A 14279-nucleotide genomic window follows, 5' to 3' on the forward strand; every position below is an offset into this window, starting at 1 on the left:
CTTTTTTTTTTTTTTTTTGCTTTGTGAGCTGCCACAGTTACCGATGTGAAAACTTTGGAGCCTTTGGAGTGGGACCACCAGATGAGCCTCTAAATAGCAGAATTGGATCCTTTTTCTCTGAGCAGCACCGATGACACTGGGCATTGTGGTTCTGCAACTCTTCACTAGGGAAGTGATGTTCGATCAGGGTACCACAAAAGGTCATTCCCTCCTCCCCTTGGGTTAAAAAAAAAATAGCTTAAGGGTTGCGGCCACTACCCCCAAACAGACAACAACAACTCTGAGTCCAAACGTAAGCTGAGATGTGGAGAAATTTTATCAGCACGTTGGCAGGTGTTTTTTTTTTTTTTTTTTTTTTAAAGGACTTTCCAATGTCTATTGCAATCTATTGTTTGAAAAGACAGAAATCCATTACATGAGCTGGATGATGGAGCAGATCATAGCTTGTCTTCCTGCCACCCATGTGCATTTTTTCCAAATTTGTACACTAATCTTCGGTCAACCCGTTCCAAAATTCCGGTTTTATAGTAGTACCTGCAAAGACAGCAGAAGAGAAGCACAGGGAGGGTTCACACCCCGGGAGAGCGACAGAACACGAGCTCTCCCCTCGTTCCTCTCAGCTGACGGGGCCAGCCTGTGGTTGCCCTGATATTTTCACACCCTCTTATCAACTTACACTTAAACCTTTCCCAGACATCTTGAAAACTGAACCTCACCACATGCAGTTCAAAATGTGTGTGTATGTGTGTGATGGCCTCAGAGTGATCCCCTGGGAACACTGCCAAGAAGGGCAAGGATGACGTGTCAGTTTACAAACCCTAATCTCACCTGAAACTAAGTCCCAAAGTGTAGTCTCATGACCTTTTGGTTATCAAGTAAAAAGAGCCCTGTAATTTTCTATGTGTGTGCTGTTGCTTCAGTCGTGTCTGACTCTTCTGCAACCCGCTGGGCTGTAGCCTCCTCTGTCCATGGGATTCTCCAGGCAAGAATACTGGGATGGGTTGCCATGCCCTCCTCCAGGGGATCTTCCCGACCCCAGGATCGAACCTGCATCTCTTACGTCACCTACGTCGGCAAGCAGGTTCTTTAACACTAGTGCCCCTGGGAAGCCCAGTTTTCTATGGCTGACCATTTAATATAACTGTGCTGGCAGACTCACGGCATTTCATGCTGTTCACCTACCTCAGAGCTCTGCTCAGCTTTTCGTACGTCATTCTGTCATTTTTCTTCCTTTGTCCCCACATCTTCGCCAGGGCTTCTGATTTAACCACCCGAAAAATACCTTGTTCCCTATCTTCCCATTCCAGAATGCCGCAGTTTTCCTCAGGAGATAGAAGCAGATCTCGCACAAATTCCCATAGATGAGAACTCTGGAGGCCTTTAGGGAAGCAAAGAAAAGTGAAAAATTAAAAAGTTTCAAGTCATACAACTTCTTATGAAACCATGAGAACTGCTCCTGCATGGAGTTAGTCTCAAAATTATGACCGAACACTCTACTTGGAGCCTTACAGAGCTGTGAAATGTTCTCTTCTGCTAAAACAGTTACAAAACACCCACAGAGACACCAAATTTACGGCAACCAGCGACACTGGTTCATGAAGCTTCCCCACTCTATGGAACTCCTGACCAGTTCTTATGGAATTAACGATGTGACAGTCGAATGATGCTTTGATTCTTCTTTCTGACAAGCAGTATGGTTCTTCTGAGGCCCCATAGCTACAACCATCTGGCTGGACTAATCCTACAGGTGTGTTTTTCATGAGAAACTGGTATTTCTGTTGTTCCATTGTATCATCGTTAAAACTGACTCTGGAGCCTGGGTTTGGGTCCTGATTTACCTCTTCTTGCTCTGTAACCAAATCTCTCTAGTCATTGTCTCCCTCAAATGGGTTAGTAAGAGTACTCTCTCATAGCACAGGTTAGAGGATCATGATTTAATACGTGTTAAACGGTTAGACCCAAGCCCAGCAGGATGGACCCTGTAGATCTGTCTCAGTGCTGGGAAAGCTAACAGAATTGCTATTATCCTGAGTACCTTTGAGAGAAGAATCCACAGTAGACCAGGAGAAAACAACCCAAATTCAATCTGGCTAAAACATTTACTTAAATTCTCCTATTACCATTTCCAAGGGAAAAGAAAAATTTGATAACACTTACAAAAGTAATCATCAGTTTCTCTGCTGTGTTGTTCAGGAAATAACTAGTCCTGTTCAAACACTGGGTCTCAAAGCTTATTGAAGTAGATGGTGTTGTCTCATGAATGGTTTCAAAAAATTAGCAACGACAAACGACATCAGCATACTTACTTGTTCGACTATGACTGTGACAGTCTTGACTTTTGATGCCACTTGTTTTCAAGCAACTGGAATCAGCATCTGCAACAGAGTGATTGACAGCTGCAGGAAGAAATCTAGAGGCCACATTCAGACCTCAAGTCACACCAAATGAGCAGCTATTAATTGGACACCTTCGTGGCAGGAGACAACTGGTGCCGGCTGTTCTGGGGATAATTAGTAGGTTTCAGGAGAATTTGTATTCAACACTGGGGCCCAACTGTGTGTCAGATTCCAGGTTCTGAGCTGGAAACAGAAAGCTGGAGACAAGGCAGACTTGGTCCTCGCTCAGGTAGAGGCTGAGGACTACAGGGCAAGGAAAATACAAGTGAAACACGAATCGCCCCTGTTGTAAGTGTTACGAAGGAAGGAGGCATTAGGCAGAGCATGGAGGCAGGCGAAAGCTCCTGCTGCATCTAGATGGGGTGGGCAGGGCGGGTCTCTTAGAGGAACACATTCATGCTAACGTCAGGAGGTGGGAGAGGGTTTCAGAGGGAAGGAGCAGCAGTGCAAAGCCCAGGGGACCTCCGGGTGCTAGGGAGGGTGGGAGGTGTTGCCTCGGGGGCAGCTAGCTGCTGACAAGTCACGTGGGCACCTGAGAATGACGAGGGATTTTATTCAACAAGTGAAGACGGAAGACTTTGACAAGATCCACACGTTAAGAAGATCCCTCCGGCTAGTGTGGAGAACAGACCAGAAAGGACACAGGGAAAAGCAAAGGGACTACAGCTTATGAAGAGCAGAAAGCAAAGCATGAAATCAATGCAGGGTTAGATTAGAACTCAGGCTGCAGCAGTCTGAGACAGGGGTATAGTTTCATAATTATGTAACAGCCAAATGGGAAAAGAATTTGAAAAAGAAGAGATACATGCATAGGTATAACTGAGTCACTTTGCTGAACACAACATTGTTTATCAACTATACTCCAATATAAAATAAAAAAATCTGGCCTTCCATTTAGAAGCCACAGCTAAATGTCCACAGAGGCTTCTAGCAGGGGGTGGTCCTTCTCCTGTCAACAGGTAGAGTCTGCGGTCCCCACACCTCCAATATGGGCCACGAACGGAGCCCAGAATTCACGCCCTGAGACTCCCAAGGCTGGCAGGAAGACGTCACAGACCAGGTCACAGCTGGGTCCAGTGGCCAGCCCTGCAAGTGGAGTCTTGGAAGAGGATCCTCCGCCCCTCCCCTCTCACCTCCCTTCCCCCTCCCATCCCTACCTCCCTTCTCCGGGGCCTCCCCTCCCCCTCCTCAAACGCAGGACTTGGACGCCTTGCATGATGTGCAAGCCTCCCATGCAGAGCTCTGCCCAAACTGCCTGTTTGTGTGTAAATAATAAATTGTTTGAGCCACAAAAATAAAATAAAAAATTTTAAAAAACCCACAAAGTGTATATGATTCAAATCTAAAAGGTGGCAGCAGACCACCCCTCCCAATCCCTACATCACCTGCTCCCTCCACTCCAGCCACAGTGGCCTCCCAGCTCCTTCTGAAACTCACAGGCACCTCCTGCCTTGGGGCACTTGCTCCCTTGGCCCTGAGTGCTCTTCCCTGGGGCGTCCAGGGGCTTAGGCTCTCACCTCCATCTTTGCTCAAAGTCACCGTTTCGGGGAGGCCCTCTCTGACGGCTGAGCCGGAAGTGCACACACTCACCCTACTCAACACTCCATGTCCTAGTTCTATTTTTTGCCGCCGTATATGTCGCCATGGAACATATTATGTATTTATTTTCTTCACTGGCTGACTCTCCCTACTAGAGGGCAGGGATTTGTGTTCCCATGTGTATCCCCAGAACCTAGCACAGTGTGGGGCATACAGTAGGTGCTCAATAAATGCTGTGGCACAGCCATGTACTGTACTGCACTGTTTTCACCATCCCTGCTGTAGGGAGGCGATGCTACAACTCCTGAATGACAAAGTATGCTGTCCTAGGAGGGAATGGTGCCCCATGCACCGCACCACTGCCCAGGGTGGCTGGTCTCAACGCCCATGGGTCTTGTCACTCCGCGGGGTGACAGCCTGCAATGGTGCTCTGTGGTCTCCCGGGCAGAGGCTGCCATGTCAGCCAGGCCTTTCACACCCAGACCTCCACCTGGTTCTCCAGGTTTATCTCTTGCTGCTCCTCAACTCCTTCCCTCCTCTTGGGTCAGATGGTCCCAACAGGGCTCGACTCTCTCCCGCCTCAGGGCCTTTGCACAGGCTCCCTGCCTCCCACTTCCACCCAACCGACTCCGTTCTCACAAAACTCTTCAGGAAGGCTTCTTGGAGCCCACCCTTCTCTGTCCCACAACACCTGTGCATTTCTCAGTGTCCAGCACCGGACCCACTATCCCTCTACTGCAAAGGTCCACGTCGGCTGTTGGTCACCTGAACTGACAGCTGATATTCATTCAAAGTGGAAAGTGTTAGTCGCTCAGTCGTGTCCGACTCTTTGTGACCCCATGAACTGTAGCCCGCTAGGCTCCTCTGTCCACGAGGTTTGCCAGGCAAGAATACTGGAGTGGGTTGCAATTCCCTTCTCTAGGGGATCTTCCTGACCCAGGGATCGAACCTGGGTGCCTGCATTGCAAGCAGATGAGTGCTTACTAAATGCCAAGTGCTTGGTGAGGGCTTCACAGACAGCATCTCATTTCATTTTTGCCAAGATCCCTTGAGGTATTATTGCTTTTTCCCTTTACTGAGGAGCAACTGAAGCCCAGAGAGTTTAAGGGTTTCACCAAGGAAGGTGGAGCGAGGACTTGGACCTAAAGCAGTTCTGTTCCAAAGCGGCTGTTCACAACTACTGCTTCAGTGTGTCTCTCATGGCAAGTATCTGTTCAACAGATACTTAATGAATAGTCATTGAAATGTGTTGAACGTCTGCTGTGGCTAGGTGGTCACCCAATCTCATCCACCCTTATGATGCATGTTTCTTACTCTCCCCACTTTACATATAAGAAGACAGAGGTGTCTCACTGGAGGTCCCTCACTCACAGGCTCCTGAGGGACCACACGAAACAGGTCCCAGTCTCTCCTCTCAGGGGACTTAGACCCAAGTGGGAGGGAACAGCCAGTGAACAAACCCATATTGGTGATAAACGCGGTGGAGAAAGATGCTGTAGTAGTGTGAAAGGATCGAGGCAGTGGTGAAGGGGCTGAGCGACACTGCGATCATAACAGGAGCCAACAAAGAAAGCTCTTGGACAAGAAGACAGCTGAACAGGAAGGAGCGTGCCCTGGAGACGTTTGGGGAGCCTGTCTAACGGCGGAGCTGAGATCACATCTAATTTTCTGGCATTGGAGCCCTCAGCTCAAGTAACTGCTGTGCATGGTTCACTGAAACGAACAATGACATGAACACGTGACTTCAGTGTTCAGGGTCCCTTTGGCCTCCCCTCTGCTATTTCCTACGTTGTAGCCTAGGATCATATCATTGTGGGAAAACAGGCCTGAGCACACAGGCCAAACCTCAACCAACGCTCAGGAGAGATCAGCTGACAGTGGAGATGCTGCCAGGTGGAGAGAGGTCAACGGAGGTGAGCAGCGTTGATGGTCAGTTGATCAAGATGGAGAAAGGGTTTCGCCCTCCTCTCAGATCCGGTGCCATGCTCTGCGGCGTCGCCTACAGAGCAGGCATGGCCTTTGTTTTAATTTAATCTTTCAGGAAGAGAGAAACAAATGGAGCGGTCAAGATAAACAAAGGTGAACTATAAACTGGGGATTGGACAACAGCTTTCACTGAAATGCCCAAATGGCAAGAACAGGTGGAAGAGAGTCACCTTTTTAATTCTTAAGATTTCTTCCACGTGCTTTGGACAGAAGCTACGTGGCTGGATGGGATGGACACAGGATTGATCAGCAAGAGGCGAGGTGGGTGGGATGGTGGGCGTTTCCACCTGTGGGTCTTGCCAGAGATAAACAGTCCTGCTCTATCCATTCCTACTTCTCAGCAGTGGATTTGATGGTAGTCAAGGGTAAACTAGGCTGGAGGCCCCGCTTGGCTCGGGGGTGGGGCTGGGGGTGGGGATAGAGGGGCTGAAGCCATCACTGTGTGGCCACGTTGAGGGAAGTTCCCACGTCCAAAGCTCCCCAAGGCGGCAGTGGTGGTAGCATCACAGTGAACCCTGCCCCACCCCAAGCTTTTCTGCAGAGGTCCGCAGAGTCTGAGGGTTGCTCTCCCTGCCTCACACTGACCTTCATCTTGGATGTGTCTCCGTGGCGGGGCTGTGCCTGACACGGGCCAATGGGAACAGGGCCCAGGCTCTCTGCTGTCTGTGGGATTTGGAGAGGTTTGTTTGCCTTGAAACTGGAGACTGGTAAAGTGTGGCCAGAGGATATGTTCCCCGTCGTTGACTGAAATCACGCTCACTGTCCTCCAGAAGCTGGGATAGAGACTGGAGGGGTAGTGTCTACACTGAGCTTGTCACGCACACGTCCCCGAAGGCCAGCAGTCCAGTCACAGAGCTGCATCTCGGGCCAACGCAGGAAGTGCCCGGCAGCGAGGCTAGCCCTGCAGGCTTGGTTCACTGGCTCTTCTGAGGCAGAGGTGGGGCAGGGCCGGGGAGAGGAGAGAACAAGTGGAGAAGAGCTGGGGTGCGTCCCTTAGGCCCCTTCTGACGGTTTCCTAGCTTGTTGGGTGTAAGTCAAAAATCCCTTGTTCTCTGAATCATTGTGGCGCTGGGCCCAGACTCAGAGGAATTCTGAGTCCGAGGTCTCAACTGAGTGGACAGCAGAGTGAGCACAAGGGTCTGGGGGCACGTGTGCGTGCATGTGTGTGCACCTGTGGGCATGTGGTGCGGAGCGCAGCGTATAAGAGCATAGACCTTGAGGAGATGAGTCGGAAGCTCAGTTCCGCAATGACTTGTGACTTGTGAGTTCCAGCACCGCCAGTTTCCATAGTAGCAAATGGGGATAATGCTACTATCTACTGAAGTTACTCACTGGTAGAGATGTGGATGGACCAAGAGATCATCATACAGAGTGAAATAAGTCAGAAAGAGGAAAACAAATATCATATATTAACACATACGTGTAGAATCTAGAAAACTAGTATAGATGATCTTTTTTGCAAAACAGAAGTAGAGACACAGATGCAGAGCTCAAACATATGGACACCAAAGGAGAAGAGCGGGGGATGGGATGAATTGGGATTTTGGGATTGACATACACACACTATTGATACTGAGTATAAAATAAATAACTAATGAGAAGGCAATGTATAGCTCAGGGAACCCTACTCAGTGCTCTGTGGTGACCTAAATGGGAAGGAAATCCAAAATAAAAGAGGGGATTTTTTTATATACAGGATTATATAGAGGATTCACTTTGTGGTACAGCAGAAACTAACAGAGCACTGTAAAGCTACTATACTCCAATAAAAATTAAAAAATAAAAATACATAGTGAAGTTATATATGAGGATTGTGGTGTTGGAGAAGACTCTTGAGTCTCTTGGACTACAAGGAGATCGAACCAGTCAATCCTAAAGGAGATCAGTCCTGAATATTCATTGGAAGGACTGGTGCTGAAGCTGAAGCTCCAGTACTTTGGCCACCTGATAGGAAGAACTGACTCACTGGAAAAGACCCTGATACTGGGAAAGACTGAAGGCGGGAGGAGAAGGGGACGAGAAGATGAGATGATTGGATGGCATCACCAACTCGATGGACATGAATCTGAGCAAGCCCCGGGAGTTGGCGATGGACAGGGAAGCCTGGTGTGCTGCAGTCCATGGCGTTGCAGAGTCAGACACAACTGAGACTGAACTGAACTGAACTAACAATGTACATAGAATATTTGGCCTGGCAGCATGCTGGGCACGTAGTAAGGGTTTCACAAACGGCCACCGTAGCTATGAATTTAATCTTACAGTTATTGAAGATGGATGGGAACATTGCTTGAACCCCCAGATGGATGCCACTTTGTCCTGGTTGGTCAGGCCCCCAGGCCAGGACTTTTGAGAGGGTCTCAGTAACCAAGAGCAATCATCATCAGCTTTAAAAAATGAAGGCTCCAAAGTTCCCTTTCCTAAACCTTCTCCATCTGCAGAAGTAAAACCACGAGGGTTAATTTTCAGTCAACAAGGCCATCTGAGATCCTCCATTGCCTTATAATTATAAATGTGATCTGCTTAATGAGCTCTGATTTTTAGACATTATCAACCACAAGGCCTCTAATGGTTGGTAATTTGTAATTACGATTTTTTACTGCTAATGGGTACCAGTATTTGGAGCAACTAGGCTGCTGGCATAGGTTAGGCACTTTATATGCACTGTTACTTGAACTCATCATGACCCAGCGAGGGTCTGACCATTTTATAGACAAAGAAATTGAGTCTGGGGGAGGATAAAGAAGCCACAGACCCAAGCCCCATGCTCCACCATGTTGCTCCTGCCATCTTCTCTTCGTCTCCCACCGTTTCAGGTTATCAGCCTTTGAGTGAAGTCCTACAAGAACCATCGAGCCCCTGTGCGCTACAACAGCCATGGCACAGCAGCGTGAACTTGGTTACTTACAGTCTTTGAGGGTGGCCTTGGTCTCATCAGGATCATTAAAAAAGGAGTAACCTGGGAAAGAAACAGAAATCCATTAACCATGGTATACAACCCTGGTTTCTGTGGCCAGGCCAGAAGGGGAGGTGCTGGGGAGAAGGGGAGTGATTTTATCCTCTGCGGGGTAGTTTTATTTCACAAGGAAACTTGGAAACCACCTGGCCCTTACAGGGCCACCCCAAAGCCACTCCTGAGAGATACAACCTCCTGGTACTTTTTTGGCCACTGCACAGCTTATGCAGTCTTAGTTCACCAACCAGGGATCAAATCAGGGCCCCAGCAGTGAAAGCGCTGAGTCCTAACTACTGGACCACCAGGGAATCCCCCAACCTCTTTGTTTTTAAAGGTCACCCCGGGAGAGCCCTGGGCCAGGCCTCCCAGCAGCTTCTAGAATGTTTTGAGTGGCTATTGGGAGCGAGTCCTGGCTTGGGGTCGGGAGGCCTGAGCTCTGCACTGGTCTGAGTCATCGACCCTTGTGCAGACTTGCCAGTCACCCAGCCTCCAGGCTTGTGTTCCTTCCCGGCAACACGTGACAAAACCACCCTGACCACCCTGTTGGCGCCGTCTATGATCTGGGATGTGACCTCTGATCCCTCGGGGATTTGAACACGTGTGACATGCTGGTCTACAATGGACACGAGAATGGACACAGGAAGCCTTAAGAAACCCGACGTGAGGATTCAAAGAGGGGTCTGGAGACTGCTGTTCTCCTCTGAAGGAGGGGGGTGAGGTTGGGACTGGATCAGGACTTTCAGATCACATTTTCACACAGCACCATAGGCTAGAGGACATCCATTTTCTAACGTGGCGTCCAACGTGAGGGCCAGTTTCCGTTTACTGAGAAGACAGGAACAGGGCATAGCTGTGACTGCTGACTCCTAGGGCCGCTGGTTCTCAGAATGACTGGTTCTGGTCAGCCATACACTGTTCCTTCTTCCCAAGAACAGGCGGGGTTGCCGGGGGATCTTCCTGTCCTGCGCTGGGGAGCTGCCTCCTTCCTCCTCCCTTCCCACCGACCCCGTGCTCAGGGCCAGGGTCCCTCTGATTCTGGGCCCTTAAATCCCACTACAGTACCTGTGGAGCCAGACCACACACTGGGCAGAGAGACCCCCTTTGACTCCTCTCCCTGCTAAAACTTGGTCTGTGCCCTTTTCTGTCAGAGCCCCAATCTGTGGGGTCATATAAGGCCTAAACCAGCCTTCTCGGGTGGTGCTAGAGGTAAGGAACCCGCCTGCCAATGCAGGAGACATGAGACGTGAGTTCGAAACCTGGGTTGGGAAGATGCCCTGGTGGAGAGCATGCAACCCACTCCTGTATTCTTGCCTGGAGAATCCCATGGACAGAGGAACCTGGCAGGCTACATTCTACAGGGTTGCACAGAGTCAGACACGACTGAAGTGACTTAGCACGCATATACACATGCAAGGCCTAACCTAGGTAATAACCAGTTTAACATATAACTTATAGACCAAACAAGGACTTTTCTGAGGATAAAAAACAGGATAACAGGTGAAGACACTATGTCCTGGGCAGATTGGGACACTGGAAACTTTGGTCACAGTACCTGCATTTCAATACACTTTACACACTCCCACCCAAGCAACAGTGAATAGAGATCTAAGAACTGAGCAGGCTGATGGGGTAATCTCACTGCTCAACACGATAACCGTCCTGGCCTGCAGACTGCCTGAAAGACCATCATGGGGGGTGGCTTTGTGGCTCCTAGGATCCTTTAGAATAAGAAGAGGCAACCTGTGGCCTGTTTAAAAACCAGCTGGTTTTTCACTTATCCATTTTGCACAGACCTTGAGGTGATGGGACCAGGGACAGATATGTTTTGATGTAACAATTGCCTGGAACAGAAGGGCCCCAGAGGGGAGATCCCAGCACAGGACCTGCAGGGGCCTGAAGACAAACGTGATTGACTTGACCTTTGACTGAGGCTGGCAGTGCCAAGCTGCATCTTCTCCTAGATGGGCTACTCTTCTCTGTGGTCCTGGCAATCTTGTGCAAGGCTGTTCCCTTGGAAGGGTTCCGAATGGAGCCTACCTCCTCCCTGAGCCTCTGTGATTTGCTCAGACTTGCCTTGTTTCCTGGAAGCCCATTCTGTGCGGACCACTGACCCTGGTAGGTCACTGGCACTGGCAATAGTCACGTACGGACTGGAAATCAAGGGACGGCAGGCCTGTTTGTCCCTTCCTTGCCCTCAAGAGGCCATGGTTCCTAGGGCAGAAGCCAAGCAGTGCCTGAGGGCCCCCGTCCTGGGCTTTTGTGCCCTTAGGCACTCATGATGGGGGAGATCAAGGTGGGGGCAAAGAATCTCAGAGCTGGAAGGTCCTCTTTGGGTTTCTCCCCAAATAGGAATCCCTGTCACAGCACCTCCATCAAGCAAGGGACCATTAGGTTGTTTGATTACCTCCGGTGATGGGGAGCCTCCTACCTATGATAACTTTGAAACAGCCTTTTTATTTTTTTTTAATTTGATTTTTCTTAAACGCCAAGAACATTTTGCATTGGAGTATAACCAATTAACAATGCTGTTACAGTTTCAGTGAACAGTGAAGGGACCTGGCCATACATGAAACCAAAGAAGGTGCTTTTAGAAATGTCTCCTTAAATGGAGCTGAAATATGTTTCCTTTATTTATTAAATTATGTTTTCTTCTTGGTTATATTCATTATGACAAAAGCAGGTGTCATTCACTGTATTTGCTTCCTTATCTGCTTATGCCAGGTAATGTTTCACTGAATCCTGTCAAGAAGGCTGAGGATGTGTGTATCATTACCCCACCCTAGAGGTGAGACAATGGAGATTCACAGAGGTTTAACCCTGTGCCAGAGGTCCTGTGGCTCTGACGTATTAGAGCCAGGGTAGGAACAAAGGTCTTTTTGATCTCGAAGCCCTTGCTTTGTACTGACTTTCCACGAATCAGCCTTGTTTTCTGTGTGACCCTGGAGAAGTTACTTAACCACTTGGGTCCTCAGTCCCTTTATCTGTGATATGGGAAAATAGAATCATATGTTCTCAAAAAACCTTTCCGGATTTAAAAAACCTGTCCATATACATTCTACTCTTTCAGGGCATGTGTGTGCATGCTAAGTCTCTTCAGTCATGTTTGACTCTGTGCAGCCCCATGGATTATAGCCCACCAGGCTCCTCTCTCCATGGGATTCTCCAGGCAAGAGTACTGGAGTGGATTGCCATGACCTCCTCCAGGGGATCTTCCCAACCCAAGGACTGAACTCCCCTCTCTTACGTCTCCTGTATAGGCAAGAGTCTTCTTTACCACTAGCATCACCTGGGAAGCCCCTTTCAGGGCATGAAATGAAAGTTGCTCAGTCATGTCCGACTCATTGTGATCCCATGGACTATACTGTCCATGGAATTCTCCAGGCCAGGATACTGTAGTGGGTAGCCTTTCCCTTCTCCAGGGGATCTTCCCGACCCAGGAATCAAACCGGGGTCTCCCACATTGCAGGTGGATTCTTTACCAGCTGAGCCACAAGGGAAGCCCAAGAATACTGGAGTGGGTAATCTATCCTTTCTCCAGGGGATCTTCCCTACCCAAGAATCGAGCTGGGGTCTCCCTCATTGCAGGCAGATTCTTTATCAACTGAGCTAGTAGGGAAGACCCCCTTTCAGGGCATGTTATGGCAATGGCACCCCACTCCAGTACTCTTGCCTGGAAAATCCCATGGATGGAGGAGCCAGGTAGGCTGCAGTCCATGGGGTCGCTAAGAGTCGGATACGACTGAGCGACTTGACTTTCACTTTTCACTTTCATGCATTGGAGAAGGAAATGGCAACCCACTCCAGTGTTCTTGCCTGGAGAATCCCAGGGACGGGGGAGCCTGGTGGGCTGCCGTCTATGGGGTCGCACAGAGTCGGACACCACTGAAGTGACTTAGCATGTGTTAAATAAAGATACTATCGCCACCTTGTGGCCAATTGATCCTTGACCATTAGGAATGTGATGAAATTGCAATTAGTTGAGCCTCCCTGGAAATAGGGAAGGTAAAGAGTCTAGTTAATTTTCTTCTGCTGCTTAATGAAAGGTCAAGCCAAGTCTCTTTCTGTCCACTTTTCATGGCTACCAATCTTTATGAACATAATATTTTGTATCGGCCTGGTTCCTGGGCAATCCCTGAAGATGTTTTAGTTTTCTTTTTCTTTCTTTCTCATTTTTTTAAAAATGGACTCAACTTACTTCCTTGGTACTCACTCTGCTTTTCCTCCAATCTCTGATTCTAGCGTGCTAGAACTTCTAGGTATGGAAAGGTCTGGTTAGTAGAGGATCTGGGTTAACAGTTGTAGTTAATAAAATATCGCCACGTGAGTCCTATGGTGGGGCAGGACCTCAGAGGTCATTTGGTCCCAATCCCTCGCCCCTGTCCTTGAGGCCCCACGCTCTGGACACTGACCTTGTGAGCGGATGCTCTGGAGGATAAAGTACAGATACTCCCCACAGACGCCGGCCGCCTCCATGAACTCCTCCTGTGTCATGCCGCACAGCTGCAGGCCGCTGATGTTGAAATGGCAGAAAGAGATGCAGTTGGCGTCCAGCTTGTACTGGTCACAGCAGAACTGGAGCCATTCCCAGACGTGGCGCTTCGTCCAGTATTCGGGGTGGACGGATGTCCAGTAGGAGTCGCAAGCTGCACCAGGAAGAGACAAGTGAGGGATGACAGCTGGGAGAGGATTAGAAGCCCCCCGGAGGAGGCTCTGATTTTGTTAACATCCTCATCCTCTGTCCAGTGAGTCAACAGGGCCTCCAGTCCTGGGGTGTTTTTCTGGGACCCTAGTAACTTTCTATCCTGCAGTGAAAACCAGAGGCATCCTGTGTGTAGACTTATTGGGAATGAGGGAATGAGAGGAATAAGAAACCTGATTATGGCTTGGGAGTACCTTGAAGGGGGGTCACTATAGGAGAAGGAAAGAAAAAGTCCCTTCAGGTATTTGGTTTCAAACAACATGACATCAAGAGTATAGACTTTAGAGCCTGATAAGCCTGGGTTTTAATCCTGGTTCCATGGCTTTCTACTTGGGCAAGGTTCACAGATATTTAAACCTCAGTTTCCTTATATGCAAAATGGGGATAATATGCTCCACTCACAGGGCTGTTCTGGAGTTTGTGGTTAATGTATATAGACTACATGGCACAGAGAAAATTATTGATCAATATTTATTCAATACCTGTGGTGTTCCAGGCACCATTTGAAGCGGATTTGATTCCCTCTGCTTTTATGGACAGCTGCCCCACACTAGCTACTGGTTTGTATATTGTCTCTGGCCATCTTGGGTTGCTGAGATGTTGCCCAAGTGTTTGGCAGACCATGGATCACCGGAGCAGGCTTCTCTAGGGGATGGGGGAGGTGGAAGTGTTGGTTGTATTGCCGTTCTTGTGTTTTGGTGGTGTT

At 48.9% G+C, this 14279-nt stretch overlaps 1 protein-coding gene across 3 annotated transcripts in view; it reads right to left on the reverse strand.

Moving 5' to 3' along the window:
- Positions 1-293: 293 nt before the first annotated feature.
- The window catches only part of ELF5 (E74 like ETS transcription factor 5), a 46662-nt gene continuing 32676 nt past the window's right edge, over positions 294-14279 (reverse strand). For all 3 annotated transcript variants that reach the window (XM_086341127.1, XM_086341128.1, XM_086341129.1), the window contains exons 3-7: positions 13284-13517; positions 8827-8877; positions 2307-2375; positions 1183-1378; positions 294-534 (exon numbers count right to left, since the gene is read on the reverse strand). In XM_086341127.1, coding sequence (XP_086197253.1) covers positions 438-534; positions 1183-1378; positions 2307-2375; positions 8827-8877; positions 13284-13517 — 647 coding nt within the window. In that variant the 3' untranslated portion in view covers positions 294-437. The remainder of the gene's footprint in view (positions 535-1182; positions 1379-2306; positions 2376-8826; positions 8878-13283; positions 13518-14279) is intronic.

Source organism: Bos grunniens, chromosome 15, assembly GCF_055505025.1.
Source record: "Bos grunniens cultivar Pamir isolate PY7600 chromosome 15, Bosgru_T2T1.0, whole genome shotgun sequence".
NCBI classification, from domain to species: domain Eukaryota; kingdom Metazoa; phylum Chordata; class Mammalia; order Artiodactyla; family Bovidae; genus Bos; species Bos grunniens.